This window comes from Furipterus horrens, unplaced genomic scaffold, assembly GCF_987537825.1.
Source record: "Furipterus horrens unplaced genomic scaffold, mFurHor1.1.pri manual_scaffold_4, whole genome shotgun sequence".
In the NCBI taxonomy this organism is placed as follows: Eukaryota; Metazoa; Chordata; class Mammalia; order Chiroptera; family Furipteridae; genus Furipterus; species Furipterus horrens.
In genome coordinates this window covers 141,679,465-141,694,722 of record NW_028327174.1, presented here as the reverse complement: position 1 = coordinate 141,694,722, position 15,258 = coordinate 141,679,465, and the positions used below count along the sequence as shown (strand labels likewise).

General features: G+C 34.8%; 1 protein-coding gene across 4 annotated transcripts in view; it reads right to left on the bottom strand.

The window, feature by feature from the left end:
• The window catches only part of NFIB (nuclear factor I B), a 237,431-nt gene that overhangs the window by 2,797 nt on the left and 219,376 nt on the right, over nucleotides 1-15,258 (bottom strand). For 3 of the 4 annotated variants that reach the window (XM_090274095.1, XM_090274094.1, XM_090274096.1), the window contains exon 12: nucleotides 1-3,694. This exon is cut by the window's left edge and continues 2,797 nt beyond it. In XM_090274095.1, the coding sequence (XP_090130221.1) occupies nucleotides 3,565-3,694 (130 nt within the window). In that variant the 3' untranslated portion in view covers nucleotides 1-3,564. The remainder of the gene's footprint in view (nucleotides 3,695-15,258) is intronic. The other variant, XM_090274097.1, reaches the window with a different exon arrangement.

The window sequence follows — 15,258 nt, the reverse complement described above, 5'->3', positions numbered from 1 at the left end:
CTATGGATGCCCCTGGGTGACATTCACCATCCTGAAGCTCTGCAGTTTTGGGTAAGAGAGGGGCGTGCAAGACCTGCAAACGTGGGGCCCTTAGTCAGTATATATTTCCTGGTAAAAGAGGAGGAGGCCAAAAAGTGGATTTGAGACTATATATGTAGTAGTATTTTTTTAAAATAGTTTTATCTTAAAAGGAAAGGAGAAAAAATGATTCAAAAAATTAGCAACACTTGAACTAGTCCTTTGTATTCAAGAGGCAGGCAGGAATACCCACAGTGTGTAACTTATTTAGCTAGAATTGCTCATTCACTGGTAAAAAGAGAGCGAGTCTGCTCTTAAAAAAATACTGCGTGTCCTGTGAGGTTGGTGTGTTCACCTAATAGGTCAAAGATACGTGAAGAACTTGGCTGAGATGATACAGGGCAAATATCACACAAATGACTGAACTTACTTTTGACCTTGCGCTGCTTGGATCCTGTGGTGCTATTCAGCATCTGTGCTATCAAAATGAATGGGCTAATCAAATACAATTCTCAGGACCATAAGCATTGTTCCAAAGTATTCATTATTTAATGATATGCTGTGAGAACAATAGACAGTTTATTTTATTAGACCATGGCCTGGAGAGAGGGGGCCAGGGGGCTCCTCAAGACAGTCCACATGTGTCACTAATTCTGAAAGATTTTCCTTCTAGTAATGAATTCATTCAATGGGACTGGGGTGTAGGGGGTGGGGGAAGCAAAATAAAAATAAAACCAGTCTCTATTCACCCTCTGTGCCTCAGAGGAAACTAAATCAAATATATATTTGAGGTACCATCCCTTTAAGAAATCCCATCAGGATCTAATGGGCTTAATTCAACCACAGGAACATTAATTTCTTAAAATCCTCTATTTCCCTTTGGCTCTGGTTCTCAGCTTAAAAGGGCAGGTAAATGAAAACTTAACAAGATTTATCTTTTTGTTCCTTAAAAAGCAAACTTTGATTTTAATCTGTAAGTCCAAATACATTTAATAATAGCAACCGTCTGTTTAATCTTCTGGATATATAAAAAAGAAAATTCCAGCACACTGCCATCCATCTGAAGTGGTGAGTCACAGGTAAGTCACATACTATTGTCACTGAAATGAAGACATGGGGAGAAGTGGTGGGGAAGGAATATGGGAGCAATCCTTCCAGCTGGGACGATGTGTTTTGTAGGAGAAGGTATACTCGTGTATCAAACCCCCAAAGTGTGAAACATCTGTTATGTGGATATTTCTACAAATATCTTTGCCAAATATGAGACAGGCTCTCACTCTCCACTGTGGATCTGAAACTCTCAGGAAAAATTACCACCACCAAAAAAAGACAAAAAAAAAAAAAGATAAGATAGTTTGTTTTAAGCCAAGTCTGCCTCCAGGAGAATTTGTTGTGTTCACTTGTTCTTACTATTTCTGTTGTCATGAAAACCAGAAATGAGTTCAGCTTGCACCCCAGGTGGGAAGTTAGAGAAGGGGGAACCTGTGTAAGTTGGATGTTTGTCACAGTAGGCAGAACAGTCGCTTTGCAGCCCAAGCCCATCTCAGGGTGCACTGCTTCACAGCTACACTGTAAAGTGTTAAAAATCCTCCCACCCACCCCAGAATATATATATATGTATATTAAAAAAAAATCCCCTGTCCATCTCTCAGTACACAAAAGGACCTCATCACACTGCAAAAATAGCAGTACCCACTTTGGTCAATTAAAACAAACAAACAAACAAACAAAAAGCATACATTATTTTTTTTAAATCTGTGTACTTACCTATAATAACCAATACAGCTAAAAGCACTACCTACATAGGCAAAACTTGGTATTGCATAATTCGTATAAATTTGAAACCCCTCCCCCCAAATATTAATTGGAAGATGAAAAACATGAAAGGTTAATAGAAAAAACACCAAAATACTGAAAATATTGCTGGTCGATTACAATTTTTAAGCGGCAACTATACACAGCCATGATATGCTTTATAAATGTGAGATAAAGGTATAACTGTCTAAAAAATCCATGATGTAACACATTTTTCTTCGTCTGGAGTACAAAATATTTTGTCATAAAAATGGTAAAGATTTAAAATGATAATAAATGCAGCAAAACAAGTGTAGTGATGTCACTTTTTTGTTTTTTTGTGGTTTTTCTTTTGTTTTTTAGATTTCAAGGCAAGGCACGTAATGTGGACATTATATCTTCGTGCAAATTAGGATTACTGGAAAGAGTATTTTTAATTAAAATTTTAAGAGACATAGAGGCAAAATGTGTCTGCCCATGCACACTACAGATCTGTCAATACAAGAAATTTGTTGAACAAGGCTAATGTCTGAAAGCACCATGCAAGTTTTCAGCACCCTGATTACGTTTGTTTTCTCAAGAGTGCGTTTTTATATCCTACACCCTGGCGTTCCCAATGTGTAAACTGTAAGCTTTACCCTTGTGACATGGATTTGCCTGCCTCTGTCTCTATAATATAGATTTTACAGAACCTTTTGTACACCCTATGGGTTCTTGATGCAACCAGTAATTTTAAATAAATAAATTCGACCTCCAAGGAGGCTGCAGCTAAACCAACATAAGTGCTGTGTTTTCATTAATTTTATTTCTCAAGCATAGGATTTGTTTTAATATGATGCTTGTTTCATGCCCTCAAAAACTGAGGGGAAAATAAATTTGTTCAAAGTTATTTTAAATCCTTTTTTAATCCCCTCAATTTAGAGTCCAAGGGCTGAAGGACTTATAATCATGATTCCCCTTTAGATATAAATTTATAAATTGCACTTGCCTCTGTTAAGTGTCTTTTTATTGTGGGGAAAATATTATATTAATTTTTACTGTTGCATGCAGAGATAACATTTCACCTACATAGAGGCATTTCTTCCATAGAGCCTTTGTGTTCAAACTGTTTTTTTCCTTTTTTCTTTTTTTATTTTTTTTTTCTTTTCTTTTTTTTTTTCTTTTATAAGATTTCAAACTGGGTTAAACAGTGGAAAAGTCTGAGTTAAGGGCCAAATTTAATAAATCTGTACTGGTAACTAAGGGCTACAGAGATCTTATATATATATTTTTAACTTTTAGAAATCAGAGTGCTTATAAAATGGCTGGCTCATGGCTCTGTCACCCAGCACCTCTGATGCCGCCTCCTAGCCTTCGTTGGTGAAATAACCAGGAAGAGTGATTCCATGCGTAAACAACAAGAATACTAAACCAATAAAACTAGCTTATCATGCAAATATTAAGGCATCTAGAAAGTCAGTTAAAATATATTGTCATAGAGACAGAACATCTATTTCCCAGCGGACTTCATGTAACAAAGGCTACGTTTGCAGGGGCTGCGATCTACCATCAGTGAAATATCATCGACCCTTTTTATATCATTACAGTTTCAACCTTAAGGGAATTAGTGATTGTAAGTGCTGTAATTGCTGGTCTATTATCTTCTTTCTTCAGTTTCTTTCCTTTGTCCCTTTTTGTTTGTTTTGTTTTGTCCAGTCTTCCTCTTTCCATTTTTGAAAAATTTCTTAAACTATTGTTGTATTTCATTTTCCCTCAGTTGCTCGTTTCTGCTTGAAGGAAAGGTTCTCCAATTATGTTCAAACCGTAATTTTGGACATTTGCCGGTAGGATGGGTGTCCTATTTGATACTTGGAACGGAACCAAGCTAGCCCAGGTACCAGGACTGTTGACAGGAGATGGGGAGGAAGGAGGGGAGAGAAAAAGAAAAAACACAATGTTAAAATCTACAACAATATCAGAAATATAAATTCCACAGGCATCAAATTACTATTATAACTTTTTAAAATTACAGTTTAATATGACATATATGTGCTAAATGATAAATTTTATACATATGTATACCACATGTTCTATTCTTTTCGAGGAAGTTAAGACTAATTGTCAGGCAGAAAATCCTCAAGTCGGGCTCATACATAACTGTTGAACTCTGATCGAGGATATTCTTCTTAAAATATCTGATCTACTTTGATGGAAATACAATGTGATTTTCTCATCAAAAAAAGACAAAGCAGCAAATCTACAATGGTAGCAACATAGTTTGCCAGTTATATTCTGATCTTGTTTTACTTTTAATTCACAAGCAATTGAGTGCTAAGATGGGTTTCAATTTTTTACCTGCCTATTGGTTAAATAAAACTCAAAGCTGTAATGAAAGTTATTTCTTTTCTCTTACAATAAGAAAAAAGAAAGATTTTTCAGGAAGGTCAGCGCATTACATGTGGTTTGCAATGCTGACCCTTAGAAGCCTGGGCATTCCCTATCCCGCCCCATCAGCAATGTTATCACATGGGAGCTGGTCTGAGTCTGGGGAGTCAGAAGGGGTGAGTAGGAAGAATGCTGGAGGGAGGAAGCAGGTGACATTCTACACCCTCTCCAACCAACTTGAATTTCACCTGCGATGGATTTGAGGCTGTCTAAGAAAAATGTTTCAGAAACAGTTCTCTAATTGCTATTGGCCTAATCTCCAATTAAGCAATTATCACATGGAGGAAAATAACACCAGATCTACATATCACAAAACAACCCCACACCATACATTTTGGGGTATGCCTAATCAGATGTGTTGTTTGTTTCAATACTCAACTCAGAATCAGTGTCAGCTAAGCAACAGCTGCATAAATAATCATGAACCAAAAAAATATCAAACTGATAATTCTATACCCAGTTTTGTCATGGTCTCACGTGGAGACACAATTTCAATATTTTAAATTTCATTTAGTATCCTCTTCTTTACTTTCGCAATCATGAGGTGAGGTGGATACTGTCAACGTATCTATCAACCTAGACACCCTCATTTATTTACATTTGAATTCCAAAGGTACAACAACCTTTACGGAATATTAACTACAAGGAACAATTTTGTCAGGAAAAAAGGAAAGAAAAAAGCTTAGAACATATTTCTTAGTTACTATTTCAACAACAAAAATTCACAACAACCTTTTATGCTCAAGGCATTTTATGATTAGGCAATGAGAGATAGCAAAGCCCATCTCTCTCTGCTCTTCATCTAATGTAATGCCTAGCACATGGTAAATGCTCAGAAAATTTTTGGATAAACAACCAAATCAATTAAATGTTCCAAATCACACCTAACTATCTATCTTTGAAGAATGTTGCTCATAGTTATGTCTTTTCAAGAATACATTGTGACTTGGGTCCTATAAAAAGAAATCAGGCATCCCTAAAATTAAAATAAAAAATATTGAGCATTAACAAAAATTAATGATGCAAGAAAAAGTTAAACAGCAACTCAAACAAGGCATAATTCAAACTAAAAAGATACGTCCTCATTATCTGATAAAAAACATAATTCTAAAGAATAAGAATAGCTGATATTGAAACCTTTTCTAAGAGCCTTCATTGTTTTCACATATTTCTTTCTTCCCACACACTTCTTCAACAATTATTTCTGTGTTTTGCATTATTGATTAGGAAGAATGTTGCATGATGACTCATGCAACTTATTTTCTACTCAACTGTACTTGCACCACTTTGTTACATAGTACTATTACAGTATTTATGACTGTTTCATAATCATCTGTATCTATGATAATTTTATTGACAAAGGTAAACCCAGATGTTAATTGTTTCTTAACAAATAAAATAAATTACAAAAATGGATAGCCATTGTTTTTAACCTGAAGTAAGAAGTGTGTACAAAAACAAACTGGACTAGCTCAAATTGATAATACTTGACAGTAAAAGACAATGTCAACCACAGGTACATCAACAAGAGTCCAAAACCAAATGGACTCTATATATAAAGTCATGTACAGATGGCATACTTTAGGAAAGTAAAATATATATTTAAGGACTGAAAATAGACATGACTCTTTAAATGGAGAAGTCTACCTACTAACAGCAGAAAAAATAAGAATTTATTTTGCAGAGGTTTTCTTTTTCAGTTCTTTAGAAGAGACACATATTACTGTTCTTTGGAAAATTCTCAGTAAAAATAAATTGATGCTAGTGGCTAACAGCAGTCTTGTTGCAAAATAGCTAACCCATTCAATTTAGATGTTTATTTAAACCTTTCCAACCTCTCATCCTACTTATGACCATGTCAAAATTGAAGTGTGCAATGTATTTGTCAATACTGTTTATAAACCTTTGGGGGAAAATAACTTTCAAACATTAACACTATGCAGACCCCATATATGAGTTTTACAAGTCTCTTATTGCCAATTTGTAGGTTAAGTTCAAAACTATAAGGCTCATTTTTTAGCTTTTTGGTACACCCATTGATGTAAAAGAAAATGTTCAAGCAAAATAACCTAGATCGTTTAATTTCAAAGAGACAATGCCTCAAGTTGCGTATTTTCCGGTAAAAATGTTAAAGAGTAATTTTTATATCTCTACCTCTTTCTAAATAAAAAAATTCCAATAATCACCAGTATGTATAAAATAAACACACATATAAACATTCATCTACACATACAAACTAGTCATATGTAAACTTATTAATGTAAATAGTTTTAATTCATAATGGAATGAGAATTATCCAGATAATTCTATATTCAATCCAGTAATCTGTGTCTCTGTCTACTAGGTGACATGAGTATATAATAATTGAAAGATTTCAAAATATTCAGATCAAATGAAGCTACTTCAGCAACATCTTCAGCATACATTTACTTTGTTTTCATTACATTTTCCATTGCCAGACCACCTTGTTTTTTTTCCAAACAGAAGATGAGCATGACTGAAAGTTCAAAGTACATCTTTATAAAACAGATGAAGACTATACCACTAAAAAGAAAGAATATAATGACTTTGATAAAAATCAGGTACAAAAAAAAGGCAGAAAAAGATTCTGACAGCACCTTAACACAGAGCAGAATTTACCCGAATGAATTCTACTCTATATATACAAAAATTGCACGTGTGCAAAAAAAAAAAAAAGGCCTGATATCATGAGTGATATTTTCACTTTATTCTGACCAAATATGTGATGTGGCTGTATCAGAAAGGTAAGAAGCAAACAAAGAAATTATTTTGACCTTAATATGCATTAACATTAGTTTATGGTCCTGCTTCATTTAATACTAATCAGCCTACCTCTGAAACACTGGGTGTCTTCTAGCTCCACTCTTGAAGAGAAACAAACTATGTCATTTTTTTGGTGAGAAAAATCACCAGATAATGTCATTTGAGGAAGAGATAAAAGGGGGACAGGGAAGACACAACAGTTTAGTTGGAAAGAAATGTAGATTTGTCTGGTTTGGTGGACAGAATTATTCAGCACAAAGGGAGAAACTTCCAGAAAATAACCATTCTGAGGGCCTATTATGAGCAAGGTGCCATCTTCAGTACTTAGTATATGCTATGTTACTCAATTCTTTCAATGAACTCTTGAAAATGCGATCATTATCCCCATCTCACAGATGAGAGAACAGACTTAAAGAATTTATGTGACTTGCCCAATTTATCCACCCAGACTTCAGGTATGAATCAGTTCTATCTGATGCCCATTGCCATTTAACTATATTACACTGCTTCCCTGGGAGGTCAGAAATTGACCCAACATTAGAAAGAATATTTGAACAGAATTTTCTGAAGGCAAAGTGAATTTGCTTCAGGAGACAGCAAATATCCTATGCTCCGCACAACAGGATCATAACCTAGTTAACGCGGCAGTGGACTTGTACACAGAATATGTAGTTGGTCTGGATGATCAAGCAACATTGAAATTTGATAGATCTATCTCCTCTGAAAACAAATCTACTGAAGTTCTATTAGAGTGATGCTAGAGTGAGGATTAAGAAGGAAGAAGATACCCACTTCTTCCTTTGAAAATGATACACTATTTATATATTTCTTATCCTGGATAAATTGGATACAACAGTTGGCCTAACATCTACAAGGAGTAAAGAGACTCTATACCTCTCAGTAAAAAAAGAGTGAAAATTACTCTGAGCAAGTCAAATTTGATGGTTCATTTTTTAAAATTATGCATTCTGTGTCTTTATGCTAAAAAATATTGAGCCCTTAATGCTTAACTCAGTAACCACTCAATAACCATGGGGTGCCAAATAAAATTATATGGAGTCATAGGTCAAGTAAGAAACCAAACAAAGTCAAAGGCTTCACTTCAGCTATTAGTCTCACATGATTAAAACAATAAGAGCTATTTCAAGAATGGCAAAATTTCATTTATAACTAGTCCGTGTTTATCTGATAATGGGTTGAGCCACCCATTTGTCAAACATTTTATAAAATGTTGAAGTATTCAGTATACTAATACTTTTCAATAATAACATTGCTCATTCAGGTTTTACGTACTGAACTAATCATCAGATTACCATATTTACTACAAAGAGTAAGTATTCTCTTCAAGAAGCTTATAAAAATACTATAGGAATGAAGCACAAAAATTGTACATATTCATACATACATCAACTAAATCAGTAGCCACAGTACTTACAGATAGCAATAAGAATAAATAGTGGCCCAGAAAACATGGACAATAAATACCATAATTTTAAAAGAAAGGTTTGCCTTTAATTCTTTTGTACCTGTTCAAATATCCCCAAGAAGGAAATTTTTTTACTTCCTTGGCTAAATACTAATTTTATTACTATAATATTAACACACAAATACTATTAATAGTATCTCTCCCAAAATATATAATAAATAGTTTTCTGTATCAGTAGCTAAAATCAAACAAAGGCAGAGTAATTAAGTATTAATTAAGTAAGAAACCATACTGTCCTGGATCGTACATGTGTATATTTGGACTGGCTGCTTATTTTCATACAATGCTAAGGCCGCTGATAGCATCTTGTGAAAAAATGCTCACTCAGACCAGTGGAAGAAATATGCATGTATGGGTAGTATTTAAGTACCTATATATTTAAGAATTATTTTGTATATTAAAAATATATTAAACATTTTGTTAATGTATAAGAACAAAGTAAATGGTACTTAATATACTAGTTGCTAGAGCATTTATATAGTTTATGTTAACTAACAGTGCCAGGTACTGTTCTATATGCTTGACCTACTTTAAAGCTTTCAATCTTCAAAACAAACCTATGAGAAAACTACCACTATTTTTTCTGACCTTACAGATAAGGAAATTGAAGCTAAGAAATTAAATGTCTTATCCAACTCATATTGTTATTAAGTAGTAAGAGCCAGGATTTGAATTCTAGCAGTGGGGATCTAGGGTCTATATTCTTACCCACTATACTTTACTTCTTTCGTAAAACCCACCTTACTTTCATCACTGGAAAAGAATTTATATTATCCCTGAATTATACATGGGAATCTATAAATTAAGGTCCATATTACTTAGATATGCTAAAATTCCCATGAATGTATAACTCTTGAGTTCAAACTTTAACACAAATAACTGTATTTTATCCAATTCCTGATTCTTTTCACCTGAATGCAATATTTGACATTGTTTATGTGCATACAGATGTGGCTGCATGTCAATAACCCACTTGTTAAGTTCCACATCAGATGAGACTAGTCTAGAAGTAAGATATACAAAGTGCTTTACACAGGTCTTGGATTTCTTTGATTTAGATTCCCATATTTAAAGCTCATTATTGCCATCTGAATGATCCTATTTGCATGCAAGATGATTTCTAATGATTATTACTATTTGTAATAATCTATATCAGAAAGCTCCCTGGCCAGCTCTTACCTGAACTGCAAAGTACTCTTGTGGGCTCTCCAGGAAACACCAAACAGCATAAACTGCAGGTGGCTCATGGAATTATTCTAACTGCAAGCAATAGCACTTCATAGTAATGAAAGAGAAACATATTTGTTTCTTAACTAAATAGGTAAATTGCCTTCTTTATTGCTACTCCTTGGGGACCAACGCTTCTGAAATAACATATCAAAACAGTAAGTTGTCAAAGCTCATTAATTTATATTCAATTGTTTGAGATGTGTTTGTTATTGGGGCACCCTGGATTTGAATGTTCACTTCACTGTGTGTGAGTACTAGCATTTTCTAAGTAAAATAATGGCATATGCAGTGGAATATGGGACCGCTACAACTAATTATCTCATGTGCTCATTAAATTACTGCCCCTTTAGCAAAAGCTCTTACAAAATCCTAGCAGACCTTTCAACAAGGCAATCTATACTTACAAGTACTAAAAACTTATTACCTGATATTTACTTTAGACAGAAGTACAAAAATATCTTTTCCCTAAATATCCCAAATTTAGTAATTTGTAAAAAAAAAAAAAAGTTTGATATTTTTCATATTTTAGAACTGAAAATGAAAGAGAATCATTATGAAGATGACTCACTATAAAGAAATTACAGTATACACACATACGTATGTATCATCTTATCTAGCTATGGGAGATTTTAGCCAATTAAAAAATATAGAATTATCAGGCTCTCAGTAGTTAGCTGATCTCCTCCCACAGACTGTACCACAGTGGAGAACCCTGCATGTGGATCTCCACCTTCTTTCTCTAGTCTGTATTCCTCTCTATCCCTGGGCTCCTTTTCACTGCCATTGTCCCAACTGCCACTGCTGCCCTTATTAGCATATGTGAGTCTTCAACAGCAGACAAAATTCTCTACAAAAACAGAGCTTCCAAATAGTGTCTTTCACTAGAGAAAATCGCCCAAGGCATACTAAGTTAAACAGAAATGTAAGTTTTACACAAAAGCAAAAAGTGATTCTTTCCCAAGTGATTTTCACTTAAAAGCTAAAATCAGTGTTATTTGCACAATTTCACCTCTAAATAAAGGAACTTATTTGCATCAGAATTTTGAAGCATAAAATCACAAAGGATTGAGGAACTGAAATTTTTGTATTATACCTGCTACTCTGTTCATATGTGCAAAAATAATCTGCTTTCACATAACAAAAATGCACAAGGGGGAAAATAACTAATTTTCTACAATTTATGAATATTCAAAATTCACGTTCTTCAATTTCTTGAAATGAAATACGCTTTTGCGTTTACATTTCTCTTTTGTAATCATGTTTATCTACTCCCTCATATCTTTGTTACTTAAGTAAATATGACTAAAAATATGACTAAAAATTCACTATAGGTACTAACAGTGCTAGCAAATGTAAGAATCAGAAGAGGTAAGTTAATAAATGGTGCGTTGGCTGCTGATGAAGCTGATTTCTTAAGAAACGTAATACATGTGTAAATGCTGCACTTGACATCAAACATCTGCAAATAAAGTAGGTGTTGAATATAACTCTTTCATCACAAAGGGTTAATCAGCGAGGTTTACATTTGGGAATTTTCTGAATCTCGCTCCTCCCTATCCTGTAGCGCTGCCAAAAATCATCTGACAGGAAACGTAAGATTAAGTTTGTCCTACCTAAGCGAACAAAGAGTGCTCTGAACAGGCCACCGGTTTACTGCAGAGCGGGAACTTTTCTAATCCTGCTGGAATCTGCAGTGCTGCTCAAAAATATCACGGCAAAAATTGTTTTCTTTCCTCTAAAATCTTGTCTCTGGATCATCTCATTTTGGTCACACTGAAGATCCTGCTGCTTCTCCCATAAAGGTTAAATTAAAGCCCCAAACATAATCATGTGGAAAATGGACATTATTGATTCCTATGGTCCATTGTTTCCCTATCCTAAGTCCCTGAAGTTCAAGTTCAATCTGGAATTACATCATGTCTGGTTTCTCCTGGTTACCAGACGGCTTGAGACGTGACCACAGCTACAGAAAAAACAAACAGCCTTCTTCACGCTTCGGCTCCCCTATCGATTCAAACGTAAACTTTTTTTCTTTCTGTCAAGTATGCTTCAAGTATGGAGCATGGTTAATTTAGAGATTAAGTTCCAAATTAGATTATCTAATGGCATCTTAATGGATTGCTGACCCATTTCCTGTGGGATGGCAGCATGCAAGTCTGGCTGGAATACAATTAATTTCTTAGGAAGTGTTCTGAAGAGTTTCCTAGATAAAAAAGGAAACGTTGTTTTGTGCAAATCTTTCTTTACAAATGAAGAAAGTTAGGCAAAACTAAAACAAATCCCAATGTGTTTTTCAACAGCCAGATCACAGATATTGCGAATGGGTGAAGACCATATAAGATCAATTTAGAGAACGGTGACATTTTTAGTTTAGATTTCATAACAGGTGCAAATAATTTTGATGGGAACAGAGTAATTGTTTTAAACAGATTATTCAAATGTAAAGAGCGACAACAGCAGAGAAGCCGTTACCAAACAATGGTCATATGTAATTTTAGCTTTTGCAATTTTCCTCCTTGAACCAAAGATTCTTCAGTTTATCTACCTTATCAGCATTTCTATCATAGTCCCTGAGTGGTGCTAGGGGCCCAGAATGGTGTGTAAAAAGTTGAATATTTTGAACACACTTTAGAGCTGACAGCTGAAAAGGAAATTCAGCACTCTGAGGATAAAGCTCCCCCCAGGAACTCCAGGAACAACCCAGCTGTTGTATTGTAGTTATGTGTCAAGATAACAAACTGAAAGCAGGAAATGCTAACTAGTGAATTCATAGGGATGGTCTAAGTGTAATGTTGAAATAAAAGTTAACTCTTAATACTTCCTATGGGTAGGTCACATACTGTTCTCACCAAACAAGTACTATATGTATATTATGTGAGTATACCCGTATATACACACATTCATATGTACATGTATGTATATATACACATGTAAACACAATATACTCACATATACACACATATATTTATATAAAAATGTATGGTTTACAAACCTATATTGAAAATTGTTTCGTTTAAATATTCATTCTTAAGTCACTGAGACTATACATCTTACAAGGACAACTGTATGGACAATACAAGGGAAACGTAGGTTCAGGACAGTGTTATGCAAATAGGGTTCTATGTATGAAATGAATGCTATGACTCCTTCCTTTCTGCCCTCCCTCTCCAGACCAACCAGATCCAAATAATCTTTACTGGCTGCTAAATTTCTCTTGGGAAATCAAGCAACTCTCTAGAATTGCAGTAATAAACGACAATTTCTTACAAAAACATGTGTAAAGGAACTACAGAATGAAGTATTCAACTCATAGAAAGGAACTGCTAACACATGTTACATGTAAAATAGCTGATAAAAGTCTCTTTGGTGCCATTCAATTATGGCATCAGCAGAAACACAAAAATCCTTCCAATTATTTCAGTAAAATCTTCATTTATTCATTAGTTCAGAGGCTGAGCAAATGGTTTGTGTAAACATATCCTTCAGTAACACGCGCATGTTTATTTTAGCCATCTGAAGGCTTCTTCTGTGTTTATATAAGCAATCAGACACATACAGCCACTCACTTGTGGCTGTGCCTTTTCCTGAAAGGGGTGAACGGGGAGCAGAGGGAATGAAACAATAAATCCAATTTCTCTTTTGCATAAAGCACTCCCTCCAATGTTTTAAAATAACTTATGTTTATATTATTCTTGGATTGTTCTTCAGCTTTCTTTTTCATTCAATTATATTGCTCTTTTATATTCGATAGCACAAACTATATTCTGGCTATAGTTTCAAGAAAGAAAGTCGGTTAGGGAGTTAACTGCTGTATTTGTTTATACCCACATAACTCACATATGCAACAATATAATTTATCCGCATTGGAGGACAAAACTCAGACACAACAGTACCCTTATGAACAACATACGCAACTCATCACCTATACCCCCCCAAAAGCTGAGCCCCTCCTGACTCAAGCAGAAGTGAGCCCCTCACCAACAGATTTCACTCTGGGTTAACCTGACCTCTGGGTTAGACAGAAAAATTCACACAGGTGCAAGACACACACACACACACACACACACACACACACACACACACGCGACTCGCAAAGTTTTAAGGTCAAAACAACAGAACACCTTTAGGGTTGCAACCTAGTAAGTCTGTAAAAACTTTCCAAAAAAGTATGCTTTGGTTCCTGAGAGAATGTTTATACATTGGCTAGTGGGGGGACGGGGGTGGGGGCTGGGGTGGGGGAGGGGCGTGAGGGCACCAGGAAGGAGGAGGGAGGAGGCAATCTTCCAATTTTGATTACACTTGCACAGCTCCCTGGGCACCGCCATTTTCAGTCCCAAAAAAGGGGATGCATTTGACATGGAAACACCTCCACAGGAGGACCGGCCTAAAGCAGAACAGAGGCAACCAGGGTACGTGATTGTATGGACATGAATGGCAACAAGCAAGCAAAACAAAATAAAACAAAGTGAAGCCAAAGCACAAACAAAAACCAAAACACTTTCTTCAGCTTTTCTACTACAATGTCTGTAGGGATTGCCTTTTGTTAAAAACAAAAACCAACAACCACCACAGAAATAATCTGATATTTTCTTTATTCCTTTATGACAAAGGCAAATTATTTAATTCTCTGGTTGAATAGATCTACATTTCTCATATACTTTTCAATTTATTCAGATAATTTTAAAGTTGTAGCAGTGCCTTGAAGATTTTAGATGTGTTATCTGCATTAAAAGTAGTAGTGCTATAGACACTTATGGTATTCTTTTCCAGTATCCTTTCTAGAAAAAAAACAAAATATTAAGTTTCATAATTAACCACAGGGCACAAACTATAAACCATAAAAAAATTATAAATGTTATGCCACAGGCATGGTGGATTTATATGATCAGATATGGACTCTACTTGTGCCTATTCTTGAAAACTATAACAAAGCAAAGCAAACTGCTGTTTCATTTGAGTAATTTTATTCTGAACTATATGATACTTAGGTTTTAAGCATCTGTATCTCAGCATTTGGGTCAGCCCACCACAGTGATTCAATAAATATCTGTTGAATGTATGAAAGTGACACCTGCCATTACCAATTATGTGCCTTCTGAATCATTAAAAAAAGGGAGGTAGAAAACCAAGAGCTACCTTTTTAAAGCTTTTTGGAGCATTCAGGCTGTCTATCTATCATTATCTACTAATTTAAAAATTACATTATTAAGAGGGGGAGAAAAAACATCTTAACTAAATGCATTCCGAATTTTTTTCTGACCTATTACCTGAAACTGATTACCATGCCAATGTTTCACCAAGAAGGGGCTCTGTAACATAAACAATATTCTCCTAAGAACTGAGTTTAGTCATCATATTAATTCACTCCAATACACATGTGTTCTGTGGGGCTTCTTGTCCACTCACCTTTTCCTTTTTTCAAGATATTAAGTTTTTTCTTTGAAAAATTACTTGAAACTAGTTGTAGTTATATTTTAAATCTCCAATAGTTTATATCCTTATTTGGCTTTAATGTACTTTAA